We start from the raw sequence: 22679 nt of genomic DNA, 5'->3' as shown, positions 1-22679 counted from the left end.
GCGCAGGTACGAGAGTGAATTCACGCCAAGTCACTGCCCATCTCGGGGTGTAGTAATGAGGTGATGGGCGAGCAACAAATCAGGTGCTGACACGCCATGCTGAGGGCTATATAAGCAGCACCACTTTCCGGGTTCTGGGTCTTCCCTCCTGAAGAAGCAATAAAGCTTTTGCTGCAGAAGAATCCAGTTGTCCGAGTGTGTTCTTGCTGGCGAGAAAAATAGCTTGGGACATATATATATATATATATATATATATATATATATATATATATATACATACATACATACATATCCTGCCAGATCCAGGTGTTACCTCAACATCTGCCTCCAGGACAGCTTCAAACCAGCTAGTCCTAGGTTGTCTAGCCTCACAGACTGCATCATCTAGGCCTAAACTTTCTTAGCCCCAGATGGTCCTACAGAGCCTGGACAGCAAGTGAAGCAGTCAGTTGTCCCAGGGCTTGACCAGCATTCCAATTTGCTTAGGGTCACCAAAAATAGTGTTGCCCAAGACGGCAGGAAGCAGTCTAAAGAACACGAGACACTCCCTCCTTCCTGCCCCAACATCACCCCTTCCTAGTTCATTTCTTTAATTAAACAAAAAAGGGAGGAATGTTAGTGTATAGGCAATCCCAATAGCCTGCTTTCAGGGACCTAGCAGCTGCTTACATCATCACCTGCTGCGGCTAGGGTCCCCAGATGTGTACTGGATTAAAGTGACTCCAGCCATCCCACCATCCCAGAGCTCTCTCAGCATTCTCTTTCTGTGTCTCCCTCCCCCCCTCACCCTCCCTCTTTCCTTCTCTCCCTCTCTCTTCCTTTCTTCCTCTTTCCATCTCCCTCTCCTTCTCCCTCCCTTCTTCCCCCCACACCCCCATGGTCTGCATGGTAACATTTCTGGCCTTGTTCTCTCAGACTGGTAAACCAGGCCAAGCACTGCCCTCAATAAACCTGCTTTTATAATTTTTAAATCTCATCTGATTTGGTTTATTACATTGGCAAAGATACTTATTACTGAGACAGAAACCTATTATGGCAGCAATCGCCCCTCCCTTCTTCCCAGCCTCGAGCCGCCCCCAGCCCCACGCCCCAGGCAATGAAAACACAAGTCAATTAATGTGAATACAAGCTGTGTGCCTATATTGGGCAGATCTACCACTACACTACCATCTTCCCCATCTATGAGACCCCTTAGAACTTGCAGTTTCTCCAGGCCACATGCTTCTTTCTGCCCCACTATTCTTCCACCCCCTCCTCTGTCCTCCTTCATCCTTGTCATCCTCTCTCCTTTTCTCTCCCAAAACCTTCCCCTCTTTCTTTGCCCAATCACCTGCTCTAGCCTTTATTTATAAATTAAGGTGGGAAGCAGGTTTACAGGAAATCACCTGAGTGCTGACTCATTCCTTGTTCACAGCCCCTCACAGGAGTACAGAATTAACATCAAATACAATGAGCCCAGGGCTATCAGCAACAGAGTATGTGCGATTTGTATATAAAACATATGCTCTTTGTCCTTTTGAAGAACCATCTGTAAAATCATAAAAACAAAAAATCTCTATATGATATCTAGATGTAATTTTAGGCAATACCCATGTGATATTGTCAAAAAAAAATCTTAAAAGGGAATCAATAGGATACTGATTACCTATTGATCTTGAGAAACTTGCTAATAAATCTGCCAATTATGGTCAATTATTATCAAGTGAAACAAATAATCAACATGCACAATTATGTCTACAGGCTCTTTACCAGTAAGCTGTTTAACATCTGTACCTCTCATCATTATTGCCTGTATAATTTTTTTAAATAAGAAGTGATAAATCATTGCAGGGAATTATGATATGTATAAATCTCTATACCTTATTGTTATGTAATTCCAGTAGGTGAAGAAGCAGAAGGAAGGACAAGTAGTTGATAAAGAAATAAGTAATTGATTCTGTGAGCTACCACTTTAGCAGGAGCATCGTTTAGTAAGCTAATCATCTGCTCTGCATCGGGTGTTATTTTGCCTTAAGAATTTACCTGAGAGTCTCCAGAATGCTACTGAGGAGTAGAGCCAAATCCTCAGTAGATATAGGCAGATAAGGACATGCCCTACTGACATGGCCGTAAACTTGTTGTAAGTCATTGAGGGTGCACTGTGTGGAAAGGTTGAGCTTAGAGGATGATGGGGGATTTATTATTGAGTAGTAGGATTGCTTTGTATTACATCTGGAGCTATGTAGACATATTGCTCTTTTAGTTTATTTAAAATAAAAGTTAAGCACTCATCTCAGTATTAATTAGACAATCAGGAGAGGAGAACAACACATCTGTATAACGAATGATCTAGGCTCAGGAAATATAATCAGCACGGGCTTAGGTGCTTTATATCTGAGTTGCAGTTGCTCCTATACTAGAAGTTGGGTGTGCACACTCTTTTTCCATTGAAGAGACCATTAATCAGTCTGTACTGATCTGTGAGAGGAAACAAACAACAAAGAAACAATAACTAATTTCTGGGGCAGCGAATCCATAGGTCAAGCAGCAGAGGAGACCCTCCCCAACCCCACCCCACTTTATCAGATGCCCCATGACCCACCTTCCACCAACTTGGAATTCCAGCATTGCTCCAACAGCCTTTCTGTGCTCTATCCACTTGGCAGTGGAAAGGGCCAGAGTGGCTTGAACCCAAGGACTTCTGTGCTCCCAGTAACCATTACTGCAGGCTCACTGAAAGCCATGAGTCTTACCACATAGAACTGTGAATAAAGATCCTGTTTTGCAACCCTGAACTCTGCCTCCCTCAGCACCTCTGTAATAGAGCCAGCTGGAGTCAGCACCAATGGGCAAGGCTACAGCTATTACCATATTCCTCTGTTTGAAAATAAGTATGTCTGTCAGGTGACAGTGTTCACTCTGGAAGTTGACACAGTGAATCCACTCCTTTACGGAGGAAGAGCCTGGTAAATTTATAATGCTGTATGATGGATTCATGTTTATAATTCAACAAGAATCTAAGCTGTGTAGAACTGTTTATGGGGCAATTCAAGGGCTACAAGATTCTGACTGTGGGGTTGGTCTTTCTGGTTTTGGTAAGTACTTTCCATGACTCTCCTTGGTTTTGTTACTTCTTCTCCCTATGTGTAGATTGGTTAACTTCTTTAATCTTGGAGAGTAGCCTGGAGGAAACTCTCACAGTTATAAAATATAATGGATCTGGACAGTGGCGGCCCACGCCTTTATTCCCAGCACTTGGGAGGCAGAGACAGGTGGATTTCTGAGTTTGAGTCCATTCTGGTCTACAGAGTGAGTTCCAGGACAGCCAGGGCTACACAGAGAAACCCTGTCTCGAAAAATTTTTTAAAAATTAAAAATCAAAAATAAAATAAAATACAGTGGAGTAAGTGGTGGGTATCTAGTGGTCCCATGTCAAGGTGTGCTCCTGAGTAATTACACCATGCAGGAGATCCTGGGTAAAAGAGGGTTAGTGGAGTAATGAAGAGGACAATTTCTCCAGTGGCTCTGTCAGGACTGAAAACTCTGTTCCGGTATTAACGAGGAACTCTGTGGGGTCCCCTCCACAGTTAGGGTTACCCTAGGCTCAGGGAGGGGGTCCGAGCCCCGTCTTCCCTAGTCATCATCTTCTAGGGTAAGGACCTTGGGCTGTGTGATGTCTGTCTTTTTCTTGGGGCAGTCTCTTGTCCAGTGTCCCTTTTCATTACAGTATGCACATTGGTCCTTATCTATAGAGGTGGTCATGAAGTTCCTCCGGAGTTCTGAGGTCTTCTCTGCCCTGTGTTGCTCAGGTACCCTGTCTGCCTACTTTCTCCACCTTTTCTATACACTTCTTTATCACCTGTGAATGTAGCCAAAATCCTAATTAAAGTTCTTTCCAGCCTTCTATCTCGTCTACTTTCTCTTTCCTCAGCCTCTCTCTTTTCTCTTTTTCTTTATTTTTCTTCAGTCTCTCTCTTATGGTACACTTTCTCTGCCTCTTTTACCAGATCTTGCAAAGATAATGTTTGCAGACACTCTAGACACTGTAACCTTCTCCTAATGTCAGAAGCAGACTGCCCAATGGAAGCCATGGCAACTGCCACCTGCTGGCCCTCTGACATAGGAACAGCTGATGCTATTCTTGGTGGTCATCTCTATCAACATTCACTCTCAGACCAGGAGGGGAAGTTTTGCAATTTCCTTAAGACTAGCTTAGGGATGGTTTTTCCAAATTCCCATGGTCTGAGGCATTGGGGTCCTTGACACAGCTGTATCCATGTCAATTGCATACATTTACTCAGGAATTCACCTGTCAGGCCTTGATCCCCAGGAACTCTGCTCTCAGATTACCTAAAACTATTGAATTTCCTGCTAGTTACTACCTACTGAAGTCTGGGACTATAAATATGCCATACGTGGCCTTCTTCCATGCTTATTAATGCTATAATAAGTTTGTAATTTACAAGCACATAAAAATAACTTGGATGCTGATCCTTACTGTATTCAATATACAGGTTAGTTAAGTAGCATTTATATGCATATATTATATACTACCCATGTCCATGAACATAGTATTCAGGTGAACCTTCGCAGAATCCATTTCCTGGCCTCCTTAGCCCCATTTCTTAGTTCTACCTACCCAAAATCTTGTTGACCGACCGAAGTACACAGTGGGATTCTTTTCCATTCTCTCTTTCTCTGCCAGTTTAGATTTTAAGTTCTTGGGTCTGCAGAGTCTGTAAGCATCCAAGCTACTGTTCTCTAGCATATCAGACAATGTCAACAATGGGATGACAAGATGACTCAGCAGGTAAGGGATCCTAATAACCTGAAATTGATCCCCTGGACATGGAGAAAGGAAAGAAATGACCGTACAAATTGTCCTTTGATGTTCACATTCAGGCCACAAGATATGTGCATATGCATGCATGTGTGCGCATGCATGCATGTGTGTGCACACACACACACACACACACACACACACCCTGTTTAGATAGAAAATACAAACTGAACAGGGATTCAAAGCTAAATAAATGGCTCAGTGGTTAAAAGTATTGATTGCTCTTACTGAGTCCCTAAGTTCAGTTCCCAGCACTCATAGTTCACGTCACAACCATTAGTACCTCGAGTTTCCGGTGAGTCAATGTTCTCTCTGGTCTCCTTGGGCACCAGACTTTTATATGATACATAGATAGATGAAAGCAAAACCCTCATACACTTATTAAAAAAAAAAAAAGATGAAGAATACCACTGTGTGAGGAGCTGCCCTTGCAATCGCCATTACAAGATGGCGCTGATATCCGGTGTTCTAACTGGTCAACAAATAGTCTGCGCATGTGCTGGGGTATTTTTCTATTCCTTGTGCCCTGCCTGTCCCGTGGCGTCATCTGGGCTGACAGTGAGCAGCCAGTCAGGGTGAAATACGTCTCCAACCCTTCTTGTGGTCTATTTAAGGACTGAGTTTCCTGTGTTCTGGGCCTCCTCCCCCAGAAGCCGATCATCTTCCTCTCGAGACGCATTAAAGCTATGCTACAGAAGAACCTGTGTGTATCCTGTGTGTGTGTCCTCGATGGCGAGACTCCTTATCATAACACAGACACACCACTGGGCCCCGCAATTTCCCTGCTAACATGGGGTGAGTCCAGTGGCAATTTCTAGAAATTCTGGTAACACAATCACTCCAGCCTTGAGATGTTTCTTTCACATAAAGGTCATGGTGACTCAAATGCAAGGCTTATAAAGGACAGACAGAAAGACACAGGCAGATAGGAAACCTAGGTGCTACTCAGCCAATAGGAACAGCTCCTTTGCTGGGTGGTGGTGGCCCACTTCTTTAATCCCAGCACTTGGGAGGCAGAGGCAGGCAGATTTCTGAATTCAATGCCAGCCTGGTCTACAAAGTGAGTTCCAGGACAGCCAGAGCTACACAGAGAAACCCTGTCTCGAAAGGAATAAAACAAAACAAAAAAGTAAGAAATACCTCCTTTGAGGAAGAAAATGGAACGCACACAGCATGATGGCACAATTCTTTCTCTTTACAACAGGTGTCTGCTTCATGATGCCTTGGCCTGAGCCCATGATCCATTGGCTCCCACAACCCAGCACTGTCCCTGAGTATGTCTCAGAATCCATCAACTGGGACTCTCTGCCTCAAGAACTCCCCAACCTGACCAGCCTTCTCTATTGGCCTCCAACTGGTGAAGACAGGGATGATTTTTTTGGCCTCTACCAGCCCCAGAACCTCCTCATACTGCTTGAAGGGTCCGGCCCACACCACCTTTACTCTGGGAAGTAACCTAGAAGCCATCCTTGTGGCTAAGGATCACCGAGGAAGAGCTAAAGTTCACAGTGGAGATCTGTTTCGGGCTCGGCTGCTGGGCCCAGAATTGAGAGCAGGAGTCCCAGGGGAGGTGAAGGATCTGGAGAATGGCACTTACCTCTTGTCCTTCCCCCTGCTCTGGGCTTTTGTTTTGTTTTCTTTTTTTGTTTTGTTTTGGTTTTTTGTATAGCTCTGTCTGTCCTGGAACTCACTTTGTAGACCAGGCTGGCCTCAAAATCAGAAATCTGCCTGCGTCTGCCTCCCGAGTCCTGGGATTAAAGGTGTATCATTGTTCTTTATCATGGCAAATTACTTCCTCAATATTCTATTCCTCAGAGTTCCCATCTATAAGTGGAGACATGAACAGTTACCCCCTGAGTTTGGAGGTGCACATATGAAGTCTCAGCACTCTAGAGGTGAAGGCAGTAAGATTAGATGTTGTCTCATTGCTGTGAACAGACACCATGACCAAAGCAACTCTTAAAAAGATAGTTAATTGGGGCTAGCTTACAGTTTCAGAGGTTCAGTTCATTATCGTCATGGTGGAAATGTTGGCAGTATCCAGGTAGTAGACATGGTGCTGGAGAAGGAGCTGAGAGTTCTACATGTTAATCTGAAGGCAGCTAGAAGGAGGCTCTCTTATGTGGGCCTCCAGGAGGAGACTGGAATTCTACAATGGGTAGAGCTTAAACCTAGGAGACATCTAAGCCCACCTTCACATTTACAAACCCCTTCCTACAAGGAAACACCTACTCCAACAAGGTTACACCTCCTAGTAGTGCTATTATCTGTGGGCTAAGCATTCACACACTGAAGTCTATGTGGGCCAAACCTATTCAAACCACCCAAGGTGTCAAGGGCAATCTCAATTACATAGGAATTTAAGGCTACCATGTATTATGTGATGGTTTGCATATGCTTGGCCCAGGGAGTTGAACTATTGGGAGGTGTGGACCTGTTAGAATAGGTGTGTCCTTGTTGAAGTGGGTGTATCACTGTAGACATAGACTTTAATACCCTCTTTCTAGTTACCTAGAAGCCAGTATCTATTAGCAGCCTTCAGATAAAAATGTAGAAAGCTCATTTCCTCCTGCACCACAACTGTCTTGATGCTGTCATGCTCCTATCTTGATAATGGACTGAACCTCTGAACCTGTAAGCCAGCCGCAATTATATGTTGTCTATATAAGAGTTTTCTTGGTCATGTGTTTGTTTTGTTTTGATTTGTTGTGTTTTGTTTTACAGCTGTAAAACCCTTACTCTAAAACTGTTTCAAACTCATGATCTACTACATGTAAAGAATGTAGAAGATTGCCGGACTAGACCATTGAAATGGTTCAGTGGGCAAAGATGACCTGAGTTCAAACCCTAGGATATACATGGTGAAGGGAGAGTACTGACTCCCAAAGGCTGTCCTCAGAGTGCCACACATGTGCTGTGGCATGCACACACACACACAAATGTTAAATTTCATTTACAAAAAGATATAAAAGGTGTAGGTTTTATTGTTTTTTGTTTGTTTGTTTGTTTGCATCTACTCCATTCTTCTCTCCACTGTAGCTTTGCCCTCAAGGCCTCCATGCTGCCCAGGCCACCTGTCTCCAAAACCCTCTGGCTTCTACTACCATGACAGATGGCACTCAACATTCTGTTCTAGTCGCTCTTTCCCCACTGTGGACAGCATCCTGAACTGCCTGGCTGACCGCATTGTCTACATGTTAGGGGATTCCACACTTCAGCAGTGGTGGGAGTATCTGCGAGACACAGTGCCCTGTGAGTGACCATGATGGGAGAGGAGGGCCTGTGAGGACTCCTGATGGAGAAGCCTGATAATGATTGCATTGAGGGAGACTCCCTCTATTAGTAGAAACATGGTGCAGGCTACTGGGTCTTTCTGAAGGGCCATGAGTGAAAGAGTGGGGTGTTTGCTTTGTTTTATGTTAGAGGCATTTTCTCAATTCAGGTTGACCTTCCCAGACAACTCTAGATTGTGACAAGTTGGCAAAGAACAAACCAGGACACCATTCCCCTGTGCAGCACTAACATTACAAGTATACACGACCACACCCAGCTTTTTAACATCGGTTCTTGAGGCTCTAACTCAGGTCCTTATGTTTGTACTGTAAACAGGTTACCAATGAGTACCTCTTCAGTCTGAGTCTCAAGTTGCGTTAGAGTTGATCTTTATAGTGAACTACAGGCCAACAAGGGCTACATAGCGAGACCGTCCTAAAAAATAAATATGAAAGAGAGAGAGAGAGAGAAAGGAAGGAAGACAGACAGACAGAAAGAAGTGGGAGGAAAGAACAGAAAAGAAAGGAAAAGAAAAGGAAGGGGAAAACTAGAAGGTAGACTAGGTGGTACACTCAGGTAGTAGAAGCTGAAAGATAAGAGAAAGATTCATTATGTTACTTGGCTACATAATGAGTTTGAGTCTAGCCCTGGCTACATAACACCTTGTCTCAAAACAAAACAATGACAACCAAAACCAAAACATCTGAAAGTCACCCTCAAGATGCTTGCTGCCTGGTACAGGATGTGGGAGATTGTGGAATTAGAGAACAGTTTGTATAGAGAAAAATCTGCCCAGCTACACAAGGCTTACTTCTGTAGGAACTCGCACTGACATGCTCACACCAACACATAGACACACACACACTGTCAGAGACCATCCCGTGAGAAAGTGATCCCTTCACAATCTCCTTAACAAATCAAAGGGCCTTGTGCTAAGAGCTGGTTGCCACCCACTTCCTCCTTATTCCCTTCCTAACACCTAAGGCTGCAAAATTTGAATAACAGTCCCCTCTTCCCTATCTCTTCCTGAGTACCCACGACATCCAAGGACATGAGCTGTGCCTGAGCCCAGCTTGACTCCCAAAGCTGTTGAGGAGGATCAAGGTTCTGGAGATAAGATGCAAAGTGCCCGCTGCTTGGCGCCTGACTTCAGCCCTCATGTCAGCAGATGCCCACTTCTTTGTTCTTTGTATAATTCTCCCTCGACCCCTCCCATATTCCCCGAGATGTATGCTTTAAAAAGAAGACACCTCAGCCTAATAAACGAGACCTTGATAGGTTAAATCTACTTGGTCCTCCGACTCTCTTTCTTTTACTCCCATTTCCTTCCAGGTTCTCGATCCCCCTCGCACCCACGAATAACTGAATCCCGCGGGACCGGGATAACACACATACATATAAATATAAACATAAAAATACAAATAGGAGGGTCGGCATGGTGCACCACTCCTTGAACTCTAGAACCCAAGAGACAGAGGCAGGTGAATCTGTGAGTTTAAAGGCAACCTGGTCTACATGGAGAGTTCCAGGCTAGTCAGAGCTACAAGGTCAGTAGTGGTAGTAGTATGCAGTATGGTGTTAAGAGCATGCCTGCTCCTCTTGCAGAGGACCCACATTCTATTCCCGGAACCCACATCCTTCTGCTCACCACCACCTGTAATTCCCAATCCAGCAGTTCTAAGTCTCTTCTGGTTCCCATGGGCACTGATGAGCACATTCGTGCACACAATGACACACACACACACACACACACACACACAGAGGCACACAAGTAGTAAATCCATAGAAAATAAACAAATAAATAATAAAAAACAAATCTTAAAAAATAAAATAAAATAATGCCGGGCGTGGTGGTGCACGCCTTTAATCCCAGCACTTGGGAGGCAGAGGCAGGCAGATTTCTGAGTCCGAGGCCAGCCTGGTCTACAAAGTGAGTTCCAGGACAGCCAGGGCTACAGAGAGAAATCCTGTCTTGAAAAAACAAAATAAATAAATAAATGAATATTTAAATTAAATAAAATAAAATAAAAATAAAATAAAAACCTAGCTGGGTGGTGTTAATAATGCACTCTTTAATCCTAGTGCTTGGGGGCAGAACTAGGTTGTTTCTGTGCCTTTAGGCCAGCCTGAAGTACAAAGCAAGTTCTAAGACAGCTAGGGCTACACAGAGAGTCTCAAGACAAACAAACCTACCCCAGAAAACTTCTTGCTAATTGTAGGTTAAGGTGGTGGAAGATATAGGAGGGGGGATGTCTTCTGGGTTTGGAGTCTGCAGGAGAGATTTACAGGAATGGGAAAACAGGACCGGCAGGGAGCAAAGTTGAGAAAGTCTGCTCTCTAGTGGCAGTCTCTGTTCTGGCAAATGATAGGGTTAAAGCTGCAGAAAGTGGCCCAGGCTGTCCTTGAACTCACTTTGTAATGTGTGCAGCACATGGACACTCTCATATTCTTATCTGAGGGAGACTCATTTCCCAGGGGAAGAAAACTGGAAGGTTTTTAGGGGTTTTGTTGTTTGCTATTGCTGTTGTTTTTGACTTATCTAGCACGCACAAATCCCTGGGTCTGACCCCCAGAATCACATTATTAGCAAAGCAATGTGGCATACAACTGTAATTCCAGCACTCAAACATGGAAATACCTAGCCGGGCGTGGTGGTGCACGCCTTTAATCCCAGCACTCGGGAGGCAGAGGCAGGCGGATTTCTGAGTTCGAGGCCAGCCTGGTCTACAGAGTGAGTTCCAGGACAGCCAGGGCTATACGGAGAAACCCTGTCTCGGAAAACCAAAAAGAAAAAAGAAAAAAAGAAAAAAAAAAAAAAAGAAGGGAGGGAGGGAGGGAGGGAGGGAGGGAGGGAGGGAAGGAAGAATGGAAAGAAGAAGCATGCATTTCAGGTGGTCAGACAGAGATTGTGACCTTACCATGCAAAAGGAGAACACTGTAGCATGGAGCCTAAGAAAAATAAAGGCTGAGAAGTGTCCACAGCCTCAGGACAGCCAGCTTCCTCCGGGGAACAGGACAAATAGTTAAAAATAGCTAAAAGTAACGAAGAACTCTTTTGTCCCTGTAGTCTGAGATGAATGAATGAATGAATGAATGAATGAATTCCAAAATGAATGTCTTGTGTTGCTTAGTCAGGCCTCAAACTCCAAAATTTGCAAAGATAACCTTGAACTTCTTCTGATGCATCCACCTGCCACCATGCCATTTTATGTGATGCTGGGTGCTAACTCAACTCAAGGGTCTGTGCATTCCAGGCGGGGGCTCCACCAACTAAGCTACATCCTCAGCTCGCCTGCTACCTTTTGGGGGAGACAATAATCTCACTGTGGGGCACAGGCTGGATTTGAACACATTATTCTCATTCAGCCTCCAGAGAGCTGGGATTACGAGCATGAGACACCCGGTGCTCCTAGTTCAGAAAAAGAGAATGAGTCCTTTTTCCATTGGTTGATAGGAGATCAATATGCAATCTAATGCAGAAGCTGCCCCAGCAGGTCCTGTGCTGGGAAACCCTCAGGAGCCAGTTTCCTTGGATTTGACTGACTCCCTATTTCAGTGACTACTGTTTCTCAATTACTATTTAGTTCATTTCTGCATTACTTAACCTGTTGGGTCTTTGTTTTGTTTTCTCACCTTAAAAACAAACAAACAAAAAGAGGTAACAATAGTGCTCTCACCAGAGAACTGACCTAAGGGAAAAACAAGATGGGCTTCTCCTCTGTCCGAGCCACCGTTGAAGACTTCTGGAATAAGAGCACATGCCACAAATGTCTCACACTCTGAAGCAGTGGTTCTCAGCCTTCCCAATGCTACGACCTTTTACCACAGTTCCTCATGGTGTGGCGGCCCCTAATCATAAAATTATTTTCCTTGCTACCTTATAACTGTAATTTTGCTACTGTAATACATCATAATGTATATATCTGATATTTCTGATGGTCTTAGGTGACCCAGGGGGTGTTGGCCCCGTGTTGAGAATCATAGCTCTAACTCTTCCTTCTAAGCCACCCAATCCTGGTCTTGCCCCACACCCACACTAAGGCCTTCTCCACCCAGGTCAAGTGGTTGTTTTACTTATTTGAGACACGGTAACGCATAGTTCAGGCTGGCCTCAGACTCACTATGCAGTTTGGGGGGATGACATTGAACTCTTGATCCTCCTGCTTCTACTTCCTTGGTGTTGGGATTACAGGAGTGTACCACAGATCCCTGAAAAGAGTGATTACAAATGAGATCAGACTACACCGGGGCCTAGCAAACACAGAAGTGGATGCTCACAGTCAGCTATTGGATGGATCACAGGGCCCCCAATGGAGGAGCTGGAGAAAGTACCCAAGGAGCTAAAGAGATCTGCAACCCTATAGATGGAACAACAATATGAATATAACCAGTACCCCGGAGCTCTTGACTCTAGCTGTATATGTATCAAAAGATGGCCTAGTCGGCCATCACTGGAAAGAGGACTTGCAAACTTTATATGCCCCAGTACAGGGGAACGCTAGGGCCAAAAAGTGGGAGTGGGTGGGTAGGGGAGTGGGGAGGAGGGTATGGGGGACTTTTGGGATAGCATTGGAAATGTAAATGAGGAAAATACCGAATTAAAAAAAACAAACAAATGAGATCAGGTTTGTTATAGCCTGTTTTTGAGTCAGTGACTTCCGTGTTACTAACAATGGTTCCCAGGTTTGTCTGATGTACTGGTTGGTTTTGTCTGTCAACTTGACACAAGTTGGAGTTATCACAGAGAAAGGAGCTTCAGGTGAGGAAATGCCTCCATGAGATCCTACTGTAAGGCATTTCCTCAATTAGTGATCAAGGGGGGAGGGCACGTTGTGGGTGGTGCCATCCCTAGGGTGGCAGTCTTAAGTTCTATAAGAGCAAGCTGAGCAAGCCAGGGGAAGCAAGCCAGTAAGGAATATCCTTCCATGGCCTCTGCATCAGCTCCTGCTTCCTGGCCTGCTTGAGTTCCAGTCCTGACTTCCTTTGGTGATTAACAGCAATGTGGAAGTGTAAACTGAATAAATCCTTTCCTCCCCAACTTGCTTCTTGGTCATGATGTTTGTGCAGGAATAGGAACCCTGACTAAGACATCTGATATGAACCCTCCCTTATTGTCACTTTTCCCTGGCCCTTTGCAATCCAATCCCATGGGTCGTCCTTATTTATTTTTGAGACTAGGTTTCATGTAGTAGCCCAGGCTGGCTTCAAACCTGCTCTGTAGCTGAAGATGACCTTAAACTTCTGATCCTCCTGCCTCTACTTCCCAAGTACTGGAGGTGTATTCCACTTGCTGAGTTTTAGGCCACGCTAGAAATTGAAACTAGTACTTTGTACATGCTGGGCAAGCACTGTACTGAGTTAAATGGAAGAAAAAAAAAAAAACAGGGCCCAGAGAGATGGCTCCGAAGATAAGGGTACTGCCAAGCCTGATGACCTGACTATACCCTCAGGACCCAAATGGTTGAAGGGAGGACAGACTCTTGCAACTTGTCCTGACACCCATGGACAAGCCAAAGCTCAGATGTGCACACATGTACACACACACACTGCAAAATAAATGGATGTAAGAAATAAAGAAGCAGCCGAGCAGTGGTGGCGCACGCCTTTAATCCCAGCACTTGGGAGGCAGAGGCAGGGGGATTTCTGAATTCGAGGCCAGCCTGATCTACAGAGTGGTCTACAGGACAGCCAGGGCTACACAGAGAAACCCTGTCTCGAAAAAACAAAAAAAAAAAAACAAAAAAAAAAGAAAGAATGAACATCTTTCAGAGGCTTTCTGTAATCTCTCAACATCAAGCAGCTTCTCTGTGCCCTGCTCTCTCCTGCTCTCTTTCCTCATCCTACGCACGTGTGTTGTATGCCACAACCTATAATTATTTGGTTGCTACTACTATTATGGTTGTCTTGTCTGTCTCCTGAATGGAATGTGACTCGTGTGTTGGGGTGGGAACTTGTCATTCGCTCACTGTAGTGGCATCACAAGACCTACATCAGTGCCTGAGACATTTCAGATGCCGCTGAGTGAATCAATGAATGAACTAAAGTCAGGTGAAAGCCAGGTGGGGCAGCACATGCCTGTTAGTCTGTAATCCAGTATTTGGAAGGTGGAAGCATAAGAATCAGGAGTTCATGCTGGGCAGTGGTGGCGCACGCCATCCTGGTCTACAGAGTGAGTTCCAGGACAGCCAGGGCTACACAGAGAAATCCTGTCTCAAAAAAAAAAAACAAAAAACAAAAAAAAACAAAAAACAAGAATCAGGAGTTCAAGACCAGCCTCAGCTTTGAAGCCAGACTGGAGTATGTGAGACTGTCTAAACAAAATAAACAAAAGAAGTCAGGTTACTAAGGGGTTACTCTGTGTCTGGCACCGTCTCACCAGTGTGCATCCTAGGAGGAACAAGCTATTGGCCACACTGTTCCTCTTTTGCTGCAGCAGTTACAATCCCAAAGATTATTGCAATCAGCATTTTGCATTTACATCAGGACAGTATGACTTGCGGTCGATTTTTATTTTTGAAGGTCCTAACAAGAATATAAATCAGGATGGCTCAGCAGGTAAAGGGTCCCTGGCGTCAAGTCCGACAACCTGAACTCGATCCTGGGGACCCACAGGATGGAGAGAACCGACTCTTCCAAAGTAGCCTTCAGAATTCCACAGGCACACACGCACATCCCAAATACATATTTTAACTATTTTTTTTCCTATATTTTACGGAGGCTCATGGAGGATGTGGATCTAAGCCAGTCCTTTGTCCTGCTTAGGTTGCAATGATTAAAGGGGACTGATGTCAATCATTCTGTCCTGTTTGGAAGCTGCCTCCTAGAAAGCTGCACGTGACAAATATTGCTTGTCTTGACTGTGTCCTCTAGGTCTCCCGGACCAACTGACGCCGGTTCCTCGCTGGAAGGGGCTTTCCTGACTGGAGTCCAGTCAAGCAACCGCCTTGCCTTCACATATCAAATCCTCTGAACTTTTCACTGTTTCCCTGACCACTCGAAAGGGGGCTCCGTGACCAGGCACCACCACATCAGCTACGCTCAGAATCCTCTCCCGGCTCCGCTGCTGAGCTACTGGGTCTTCGCTCAGGGCCTGCCAGGAGTCCTCGTCACCAAGTCGCTCGAACACATCGCCAGCCACCACCACGGTGCCCAGGCTGGTGCCCTCCACTACGACGCTCACGTCCCGCTGTCCTCCGTGGCCCGGCGTGGCCCACACCTGCAGTCCCGAGCCCAGTATCAAGGGCTGCGTTTCACACAGCCCATGGGGCAGATAGAGACCCTCGGGAAGGCAGAAGTCATGGGAGACTAACAAAGCTGCCTCGGGAAACAGCCCCAGGTTCCCAATATGATCCGAGTGTCCGTGGGTGCCCACCACCAGAGTCACATCTTCGGGGGCCACGCCCTGTGTAGCCAGGGCTTCCAGCAGCGCACCCCGCGCCCAGGGTCCCCCGGTGTCCACGAGGATGGGGCCACGCACCGCCTCCTCCAGGGCAGTCTTAGAGCCGCCGTCTGCGGATGGGGCCAAACCGCGGCTGGAGTCCGAGGCCCAGCCCCGAGGCAGGACGAGAGTCACAGTGCCATCAGCACGCACCGCGTCGCCCGCTCCCTGCGGCTCCGCGTAGCCGCGCAGCAGAACCACCACGGAGTAGGAGCCGCTGGACGCCAGCAAAGGGATCTCACCATGCAGGGGCTCGGTGCGCACTGGACCGTTCATGACAAGGGAGATTTACCCCGCCACGGACGTCTGCCCAGTCCCTCCAAAATCCTACCGCAAGCCCCGCCACTCTTTCCAAGGTGCAACTCGTTTGCTACCCACCAGATCTTAAAGTGGTATCGCCCTCCACTACCACCCCTGCTGAAGATGGTATCGCCCAACTGGCCTTTCCATGCGACCTCAAGACTTCCTAGATTCTTTTGGTCAGTCCCCCCTTAGGCTTATAGTCGGTAGGTTCTCACGCATCCACATCTGAAAGATATCTTTTACTTCTTTATTCTAGCTGTTGTCTACTTTGAAACTAAACTATCGCTGTCCTTAAGGGTTTTTGTTTTCTTTTGTTTTTTAACGCTGGGAAAACTCAAAAGGTGAGAAAACGCGAGATTTTTTGCCTTTTATGGGCTTCCGTACAAACTACCGCGCCTGAACCACGGCGTAATCCTAATCCTGTATAGTTCATATTATGTATTACACTTAACTTCTGAGTTCTTGTTTTGTTTTTTATTTTCCTGATACAGGGGCTCAAGGAGACCAAGATGGTCTTGAGCTCGCTACATAGCTGAGGAAGACTGAGCTCTTGATCCTCTTTTCCAAGTCCTAGTGGTACAGTTGTTTTCCCAACCCCAACCAGTATCCTTGGGGTGGATAATTATAAGAACACCATTAGCAACTAATAGATAGCAGGCCAATGGCCCCACTGTCTGGGTGCTCCCTCATCGATAATGTGTGCATGTTTGAAATGGGACTCAGCTGATATATATATAAAAGGTTTAATAGCAATATAGAAAATATGGCACCTGTGAAATAGGAAATATAGCCCACATGTCTACCCCATCTAACCCGAGTATTGCTTCACTCTCTTCCAGCATCCTGTTCTTATTCACAGATTGATGGTATACGGCCTCATGTTTGCAGTGTATATTGGTTCTTGAGGGTCTCTTTTTGGCTTCTTACTTTAAGACAGGGTTCAGCTCTGGTTGGTCCCGAACTGCCAAGTAGCTGGATGGTATTCTGATATTCCTGCCAACGCTTCTTTGAGTGCTGAGATTACAGCGGTATGCCACCACATCAGGGTTCAACTCCCATCACTGTCCATACTAGGCAGGCACTCTACCAATTGCGCTGCTCGCTCTTCTCTGGCCTCTTGAAAGGGTTTAAAATAGACCCTTTAAAAAGCAAAGTGACTTTCCCACAGCTCACACCACTATTGACCAATCGGTGCAGGTGAAGACCAGTAAAACGTAGAGAAAAGTTTCAAAACTGTCACCACATACTTGTTCAATTAAGTGGCTGCATGTGGTTCAACCCTGAAGGCAAAACTTGCTTCTGCTTCTTCCCCCCTACCCTTCTCCTTTCCTGTTGCCATTCTGGGTCCCCAGGATCATAGCCGAGATCATACCAAGAAGACATTAGAAGCCTAGGGGCGGGGAAGGACGGGAGAGCACAAGAGTTTAGAAAACTCTCCACGACCCATCCTTGGGGTTCAAAAGTAAGGGTCAAAGATCTTCTGGGTCATGCTTGGGATTGCCTGAAGTCTTGGTTATCTCTTCTTCTTCTTCCTCCTCTTCGTCATCTGCCTCCTCCTGCCCATCACTGATCTTCTCCTTTCCAGTCCAAGCTTCCCGTAGACAAGCTGGGTGGAATGAGAAGAAAACAACCTCAGGGTTAATGCCGGGAACAGCTGGGAAGCTAGGGGAGGAGTCTGTCCTTTACACTTACCAGTTTCAGAGGCTGGAAGCACATGCCGCTCACAGAGAAAATGCTGGAGGGGCTGCTCCTGATGGTGGAAGTACCAGTCCCCTACAACATCTTCAAACTCCTCCAGCATCGTCTCACACTGGGAAAGAAGAGCAGGAGGAGGGGCGTTGGAAGGCCTCTACCTTTCACTCCCTATCCCCCTACTCCATTGAGTGTCTTTTGAGGGGCAGGCAACCAAAAGGTTACACTTGGCTTTCAAGACGCGAGATTGTCTTTATTCAACATTTACCAGTATCGGTTACTATCTAATATCTAGTATATTGACTCCGAGAGGTGCCAGATGCCTATAATCCCAGTTAGAAGGTAGCGGCAAGAAAGGCCCTATCCTCAAGCTAGAATTACAGACCCAGCCTGGGCTACGTGGGATAATCCTGTCTCAAACCCTCAACACCTCTCAGAGCCTCACCTGGGACGTGGGAACCGGTATTCGCACCTGTGACATGAGAATGAAAAGAGGCAGTAGCTAGAAAGGGTATGGCCCAAAACCCAGGAGACAGTAGGCAGGCACATTAGTATGCATTGGTAGATATCATGAGCAGCACAATATTACTACTTTCATAACTGGTACAGTTCTTCACTCTCTGTCTTCTCCCTGCTCAGAGGTAGTCATCCCCGACACTGAGTCCTGGGATTTAGTGCTCCCACCTTCCTGGACCAACCAAGTGCTGTCTCATCCTACCTGCTTCTTGAGGAATGTGACCTCCACACTGGGCTCGTCCCACAGCTCCAAAGGGATTCCCAGATCCACTTTCACTCCCTTCTGGACCAGGCCTTTCAGTGTTGCCATAGTCTGACTTTGACCCTGAGGGACAGAAAAATTGGTATACGTCCAAGTCTACCACCTCATCTCTTCCTGTATCAGCTTTATCAACTACTGGAGACTCTGTGGTGTGTTCTATGAAAGAGTCTAGCCATAATAAGGGGACACTCCAGACTTAGGGGGAGACTGACAGATATTGAGGATCTTGGATAATGTAGGTCTCTGTTTCTGAGAAACAAGGTCGTGGACTGGGGGACCCAGTAGCTTAGTTGGTAAAATGCTTGAGGACCTTAGTTAAATCCCCAGATCCACATTTAAAAAACAAAACAGCAACAGGACAGGTGCTGGAGAGATGGCTCGGTAATTGAGAGCACTGGCTGATCTTCCAGAGGACCTGGGTTCAATTCCCAGCATCCACACGGCAGCTCACAGCTCCCTGTCACTCCAGAACCTAATACCCTCAACACAGATATACATGCAGGCAAAACATCAATACACATAAAATAAAAGCAAATAATTTAAAAAATTAAAAAAAACAAAAACCAGGCATGGTGGCTTGAATTTACAATTGCAATGCCGGGGAACAAGAATCAAAACAGATCCTGGGGTTCTCTGACTAGCCGGCCTAGGCCGCTTGGTAAGTCAGTAAGCCAGTGAGACCCTGTCTAAAAAAACCAAGGTGGGAGTAGCAAGATATCTCAGTGGGGAGAGGTGATTGCCACCAAGCCTAGTGACCTGAATTCAATCTCCAGGACCCACACTGAGGAAAAAGAGAACCAACTGCCACAAGCTATCCTCTGACTTCAGTAGTGCACTGTGACACACTCACACATGAAGTAATTACTGGGGGAGAAAAAAGAAAAAAAGGGAGCTGTTTATTGTGGTGCACACCTTTAATCCCAACACTTCGGAGGGGAGACAGAGGTTAGCAGGATCTCTGAGTTTAAGGCCAGTCTGGTCTACAGAGGGGCCTCCAGGATGGCCAGGGCTAAACAAAGAAACATTGTCTTGTGGCGCATATCTTTAATCCCAGCACTTGGGAAGCAGAGGCCAGCCTGGTCTACAGAGTGTGTTCCAGGACAACCTGGGTTACACAGAGAAAACCTGTCTCGAAAAACAAAACAAAACACATCAAACCAAACCAAAAAACAAGGTGGTTTCTGCGAAACAGCATTCAATGTTGTTCCCTGTCCTCTCTACATACACACATACACATAAAAGAATATATAAGACTTTTGGGGGAAAAAAAAAAGGAAACCCAAGCAAGACCCTTCCTGGAACCCATCTGACCTTGGCGTATCTTAGTGAGCCCTTGCGTTCAGCATGAACATTGTAATCCAGGATCCGCTCGCACAAATTCTCCAAAGCCTCTTCTAGCCGCGTCTCACTGTGGGAAGGAGAGAAATAAGACCCTTTGATGTTTCAGGAACCCTGCAGCTCCTCTGGAGGCTCCACTGGGAGGTGGATAAGTACAAAGACTCACGAGAGGCTGTAAGGCACGTGTCTCTTCCTCTTGCCAGTGTCTAGCACCTGACCCAGCTCCAGCACTTCTCGGGATCGGCCAGTTCGACTCAACGCTTCCTGGAGCTCCATGCTCAGCAGCTTACACACTGGGAGTAAAGAGATGCTCGAGGGGAATGAAGAAGACAAGCAACCCACCAGACAAGCAACCCACCTTCTGCTCATTGACCCAAGGCACATGAACATACACTGGAGTCAGAATGACTGGAAGAGAATACTGCCTCCTTCTCAGGAGCTGTGTGACACTTCCTGCGTCTTAGCTTCTTCACCTCTCATATGGGGATAAGACTGTGTCCCTTATCGAGGGGTGATGAAGATTTTTGTGCATCAATATATGCAAAACCCCGGAGTCCTGTCTAGCATATAGTGAGCACTGTGTCAGAACTTGGTGTCACTCTGATTTTATTTATTGAGCTACTTTCTTAGGGACACGGAGAGCATAAAACCCATTATGATTTGTCCATGAAACAAAGCCAGTGTAGTTCGGGACCGACAATGACGATACAGTAGCATGCTTCAGGGTTACAATCCAAAAACCTGTTTTCATGCTGGGCGGTGGTGGTGGTGGCGGCGGCGCACGCCTTCGATCCCAGCACTTGGAAGGCAGAGGCAGGCTGATCTCTGAGTTTGAGGACAGCACAGTCTGCAGAGTGAGTTCTAGAAGAGCCAGGGCTACACAGAGAGACCCTGTCTCCAAAAATCAAAGTAACACCTTGGTTCTAGGGCTGGTGAAACTACTCAGCAGCTAAAGGAACCTTCTACTGAGCCTGAAGGTCCACATGGTGGAAGGAGAGAGTCCTCCAAACTGTCCTCTGACTTCCATGACACATTTACCTACACACATACATAACCCCGTAATACACTATGACACATGTCTACCCACCAAATACACAACATAAATGTAATTTAAAAATGAAAGAGTCTCAATCATCAAGAAATCCAAAATGTGCCGGGCGGTGGTGGCGCACGCCTTTAATCCCAGCACTCGGGAAGCAGAAGCAGGTGGATTTCTGAGTTCCAGGCCAGCCTGGTCTACAGAGTGAGTTCCAGGACAGGCAGGGCTACACAGAGAAACCCTGTCTCAAAAAATAAAACAATAAAAATTAGCAAAAGTGCGTCCACTGTATTAAGACCCTGGGCACGGGTAGTCCCTTTTCCCCCAGGACTTACAACACTGCGGATGACAAGCAAGGGGGGAGTCCAAAGGAGACATTTAAACTGGGTCCAGTAGAATGGGGAGGAGTTTATCAAATACAAAACGGAGAGGAGGAAAACAGCCAAGAAAAAGACAGGGGCCACTTACTGACTGTGAGACGCTGGGTGTGTCTGAAGCAGTCACTTTGAGGAATAAAGTATGAAAGCTAAGAGTGTACATACGCCAGTCAGTGGTGGCGCACACCTTTAATCCCAGCACTCGGGAGGCAGAGGCAGGTGGATTTCTGAGTTTGAGGCCAGCCTGGTCTACAGAGTGAGTTCCAGAGTTCCAGGACAGCCAGGGCTACACAGAGAAAACCTGTCTCAAAAAAAAAAAAAAGTGTTTTTACAGCTCTCCCCTCACTCCAAAGTTGGCTTAGGGTCTGGGAAAACAGTTCTGTAAGTAAAGCACTTTTAAGCTTGAGGACCTGAGTTCAGATCCTAAGAACCTCTGCAATGTTAGGTGATGTGGCACACGCTATCCCAGCATTCTGAGGTCAGAACTAGAGACAGGGGGTTCATATAGTTAACTTCTGCCTTTAATCCCAGCAGAGGCAAGTGGATTTCGGAGTTAGAGACCAGTCTGGTCTACAGGCAAGTTCCAGGACAGCCAGAGCTATAAAGAGAAACCCTGTCTCCACCCCCACCCCGACTCAGAAGAGTGGGGACACAGATGCAAAAATAAGTGAGAGATTAGAATCAAGTCATGGGTGTCAATGATAAAAACATGTTGTTGGGTGTAAAGTGAAGCAATAATGAATCCAAAGAAAAAGTTAGAGTTAGGGAGCCACAGGATATTTATTCAGTGACCTGGCTTCCTCCCTGTTGGGGATGGGAGGGGTGGTTGGGGGGAGGGCATTTACTAATGTAGCCAGAGGCCATGCTGCTTGTTGTAAAATCCCTACAGTGCACCCCATCTGCAAAGCCTCACACCGATGGGCAACTTCTAAGTGGTGTGGTGTCTTCATCTTCTCTTTATGAACTTCAGCTGGGGACTTACTCACCTTTAAAACCCCTAAAGGGGGCCATCAGGCCTGTAATTTAAGAGCGTCTCTGCCAGGGCGGGACTCAGTATGCCTATAAGGAATGAGTATTACACCCCACCCATGCAGATTGTCCAGATTTTTAACAAGGAGAGAAACGACTGAGGAAGATGCTCCATAGAGCCAGCGTTACAGGTTCTTGAACTACAATTCCCACAATACATTGGGGCCCAAGCCCGCAAGAAAAACCTAGATCCTTCTGGATGCCACCTGGGAAATGTAGTGCCACCTTAACCCTGCTTTCCCTCCCTTGTTCCCATTCAAGTGTTACCAAGCTCCAACAGAACCTCTTTCAAGACAGTCTAGTGATCCATCTATCCTAGCCCATTTGATTCAGCCTAGAGTTAGAGAGGCAGGAGGTAGATAGGGAGATGTAAATAGCAACTACTCCGTTTCTGTACCTTCGCATTTGCTGGGCAAACGTTCTGTGTCATCTTCCTCCTCTTTTGTCGCCTCAGCCCAAGCACCGTACGCTGCCAGGATGAAAAGCAGTATCTCCAGCCGCACAGGTCCCATGATAAAACGCAGTCCACACATACAACCACCCTTTGCCTTCAGACCAACTTCTGGAAGGCAGCGGGCCCTTTAAATTTAGGC

The 22679-nt window shown here is 46.3% G+C and overlaps 3 protein-coding genes and 1 long non-coding RNA gene across 19 annotated transcripts in view; 1 reads left to right on the top strand and 3 right to left on the bottom strand.

The window, feature by feature from the left end:
* The window catches only part of Nxpe5 (neurexophilin and PC-esterase domain family, member 5), a 44378-nt gene extending 41673 nt beyond the window's left edge, over nt 1–2705 (bottom strand). For all 7 annotated transcript variants that reach the window (XM_017320941.1, XM_011240943.1, XM_011240945.1 and 4 more), the window contains exon 1: nt 2582–2705. The gene's annotated coding sequence lies outside the window, so the exon portion shown is untranslated. The remainder of the gene's footprint in view (nt 1–2581) is intronic.
* A 149-nt stretch (nt 2706–2854) lies between these two features.
* Gm454 lies at nt 2855–7489 on the top strand. 10 transcript variants are annotated; one of them, XR_868636.1, is made up of 4 exons: nt 2855–3074; nt 3707–3788; nt 5470–5614; nt 6024–6487. It is a non-coding gene; the product is annotated as a predicted gene 454 (long non-coding RNA). The 10 variants fall into 10 exon arrangements; XR_868631.1 differs by having other exon boundaries at nt 5434–5614; XR_868632.1 differs by having other exon boundaries at nt 2856–3074; nt 3732–3788; nt 5434–5614.
* Nucleotides 7490–14582: 7093 nt separating this feature from the next.
* On the bottom strand, nt 14583–15890 carry Mblac1 (metallo-beta-lactamase domain containing 1). The gene has a single exon (NM_177878.3). It carries the CDS (start codon nt 15804–15806, stop codon nt 15024–15026), a length of 783 nt encoding a protein of 260 aa, NP_808546.1. The 5' UTR covers nt 15807–15890; the 3' UTR covers nt 14583–15023.
* Nucleotides 15891–16309: 419 nt separating this feature from the next.
* On the bottom strand, nt 16310–22669 carry Cnpy4 (canopy FGF signaling regulator 4). Its single transcript, NM_178612.4, has 6 exons — nt 22484–22669; nt 19808–19934; nt 19615–19711; nt 18244–18366; nt 17526–17643; nt 16310–17439 (listed from the first exon to the last, which is right to left on the bottom strand). Exons 1-6 carry the CDS (start codon nt 22617–22619, stop codon nt 17303–17305), a joined length of 738 nt encoding a protein of 245 aa, NP_848727.1. The 5' UTR covers nt 22620–22669; the 3' UTR covers nt 16310–17302.
* Between the last annotated feature and the right edge of the window lie 10 nt (nt 22670–22679).

The sequence above is a fragment of the Mus musculus genome, chromosome 5 (assembly GCF_000001635.26).
Source record: "Mus musculus strain C57BL/6J chromosome 5, GRCm38.p6 C57BL/6J".
Lineage (NCBI taxonomy): Eukaryota > Metazoa > Chordata > Mammalia > Rodentia > Muridae > Mus > Mus musculus.
Note: the sequence above shows the minus strand (reverse complement) of the source record. Positions and strands in the feature narration are given on the sequence as shown.

Coding starts and splice junctions, on each gene's coding strand:
- Mblac1 (NM_177878.3), bottom strand. CDS start 15,806: ATGAACGGTCCAGTGCGCACCGAGCCCCTGCATGGTGAGATCCCTTTG.
- Cnpy4 (NM_178612.4), bottom strand. CDS start 22,619: ATGTGTGGACTGCGTTTTATCATGGGACCTGTGCGGCTGGAGATACTG. Junction 17,644..18,243: donor TCACATTCCTCAAGAAGCAG/GTAGGATGAGAC, acceptor CTTCTTTCCCAG/TGTGAGACGATGCTGGAGGA. Junction 17,440..17,525: donor GCTTCCAGCCTCTGAAACTG/GTAAGTGTAAAG, acceptor CATTCCACCCAG/CTTGTCTACGGGAAGCTTGG.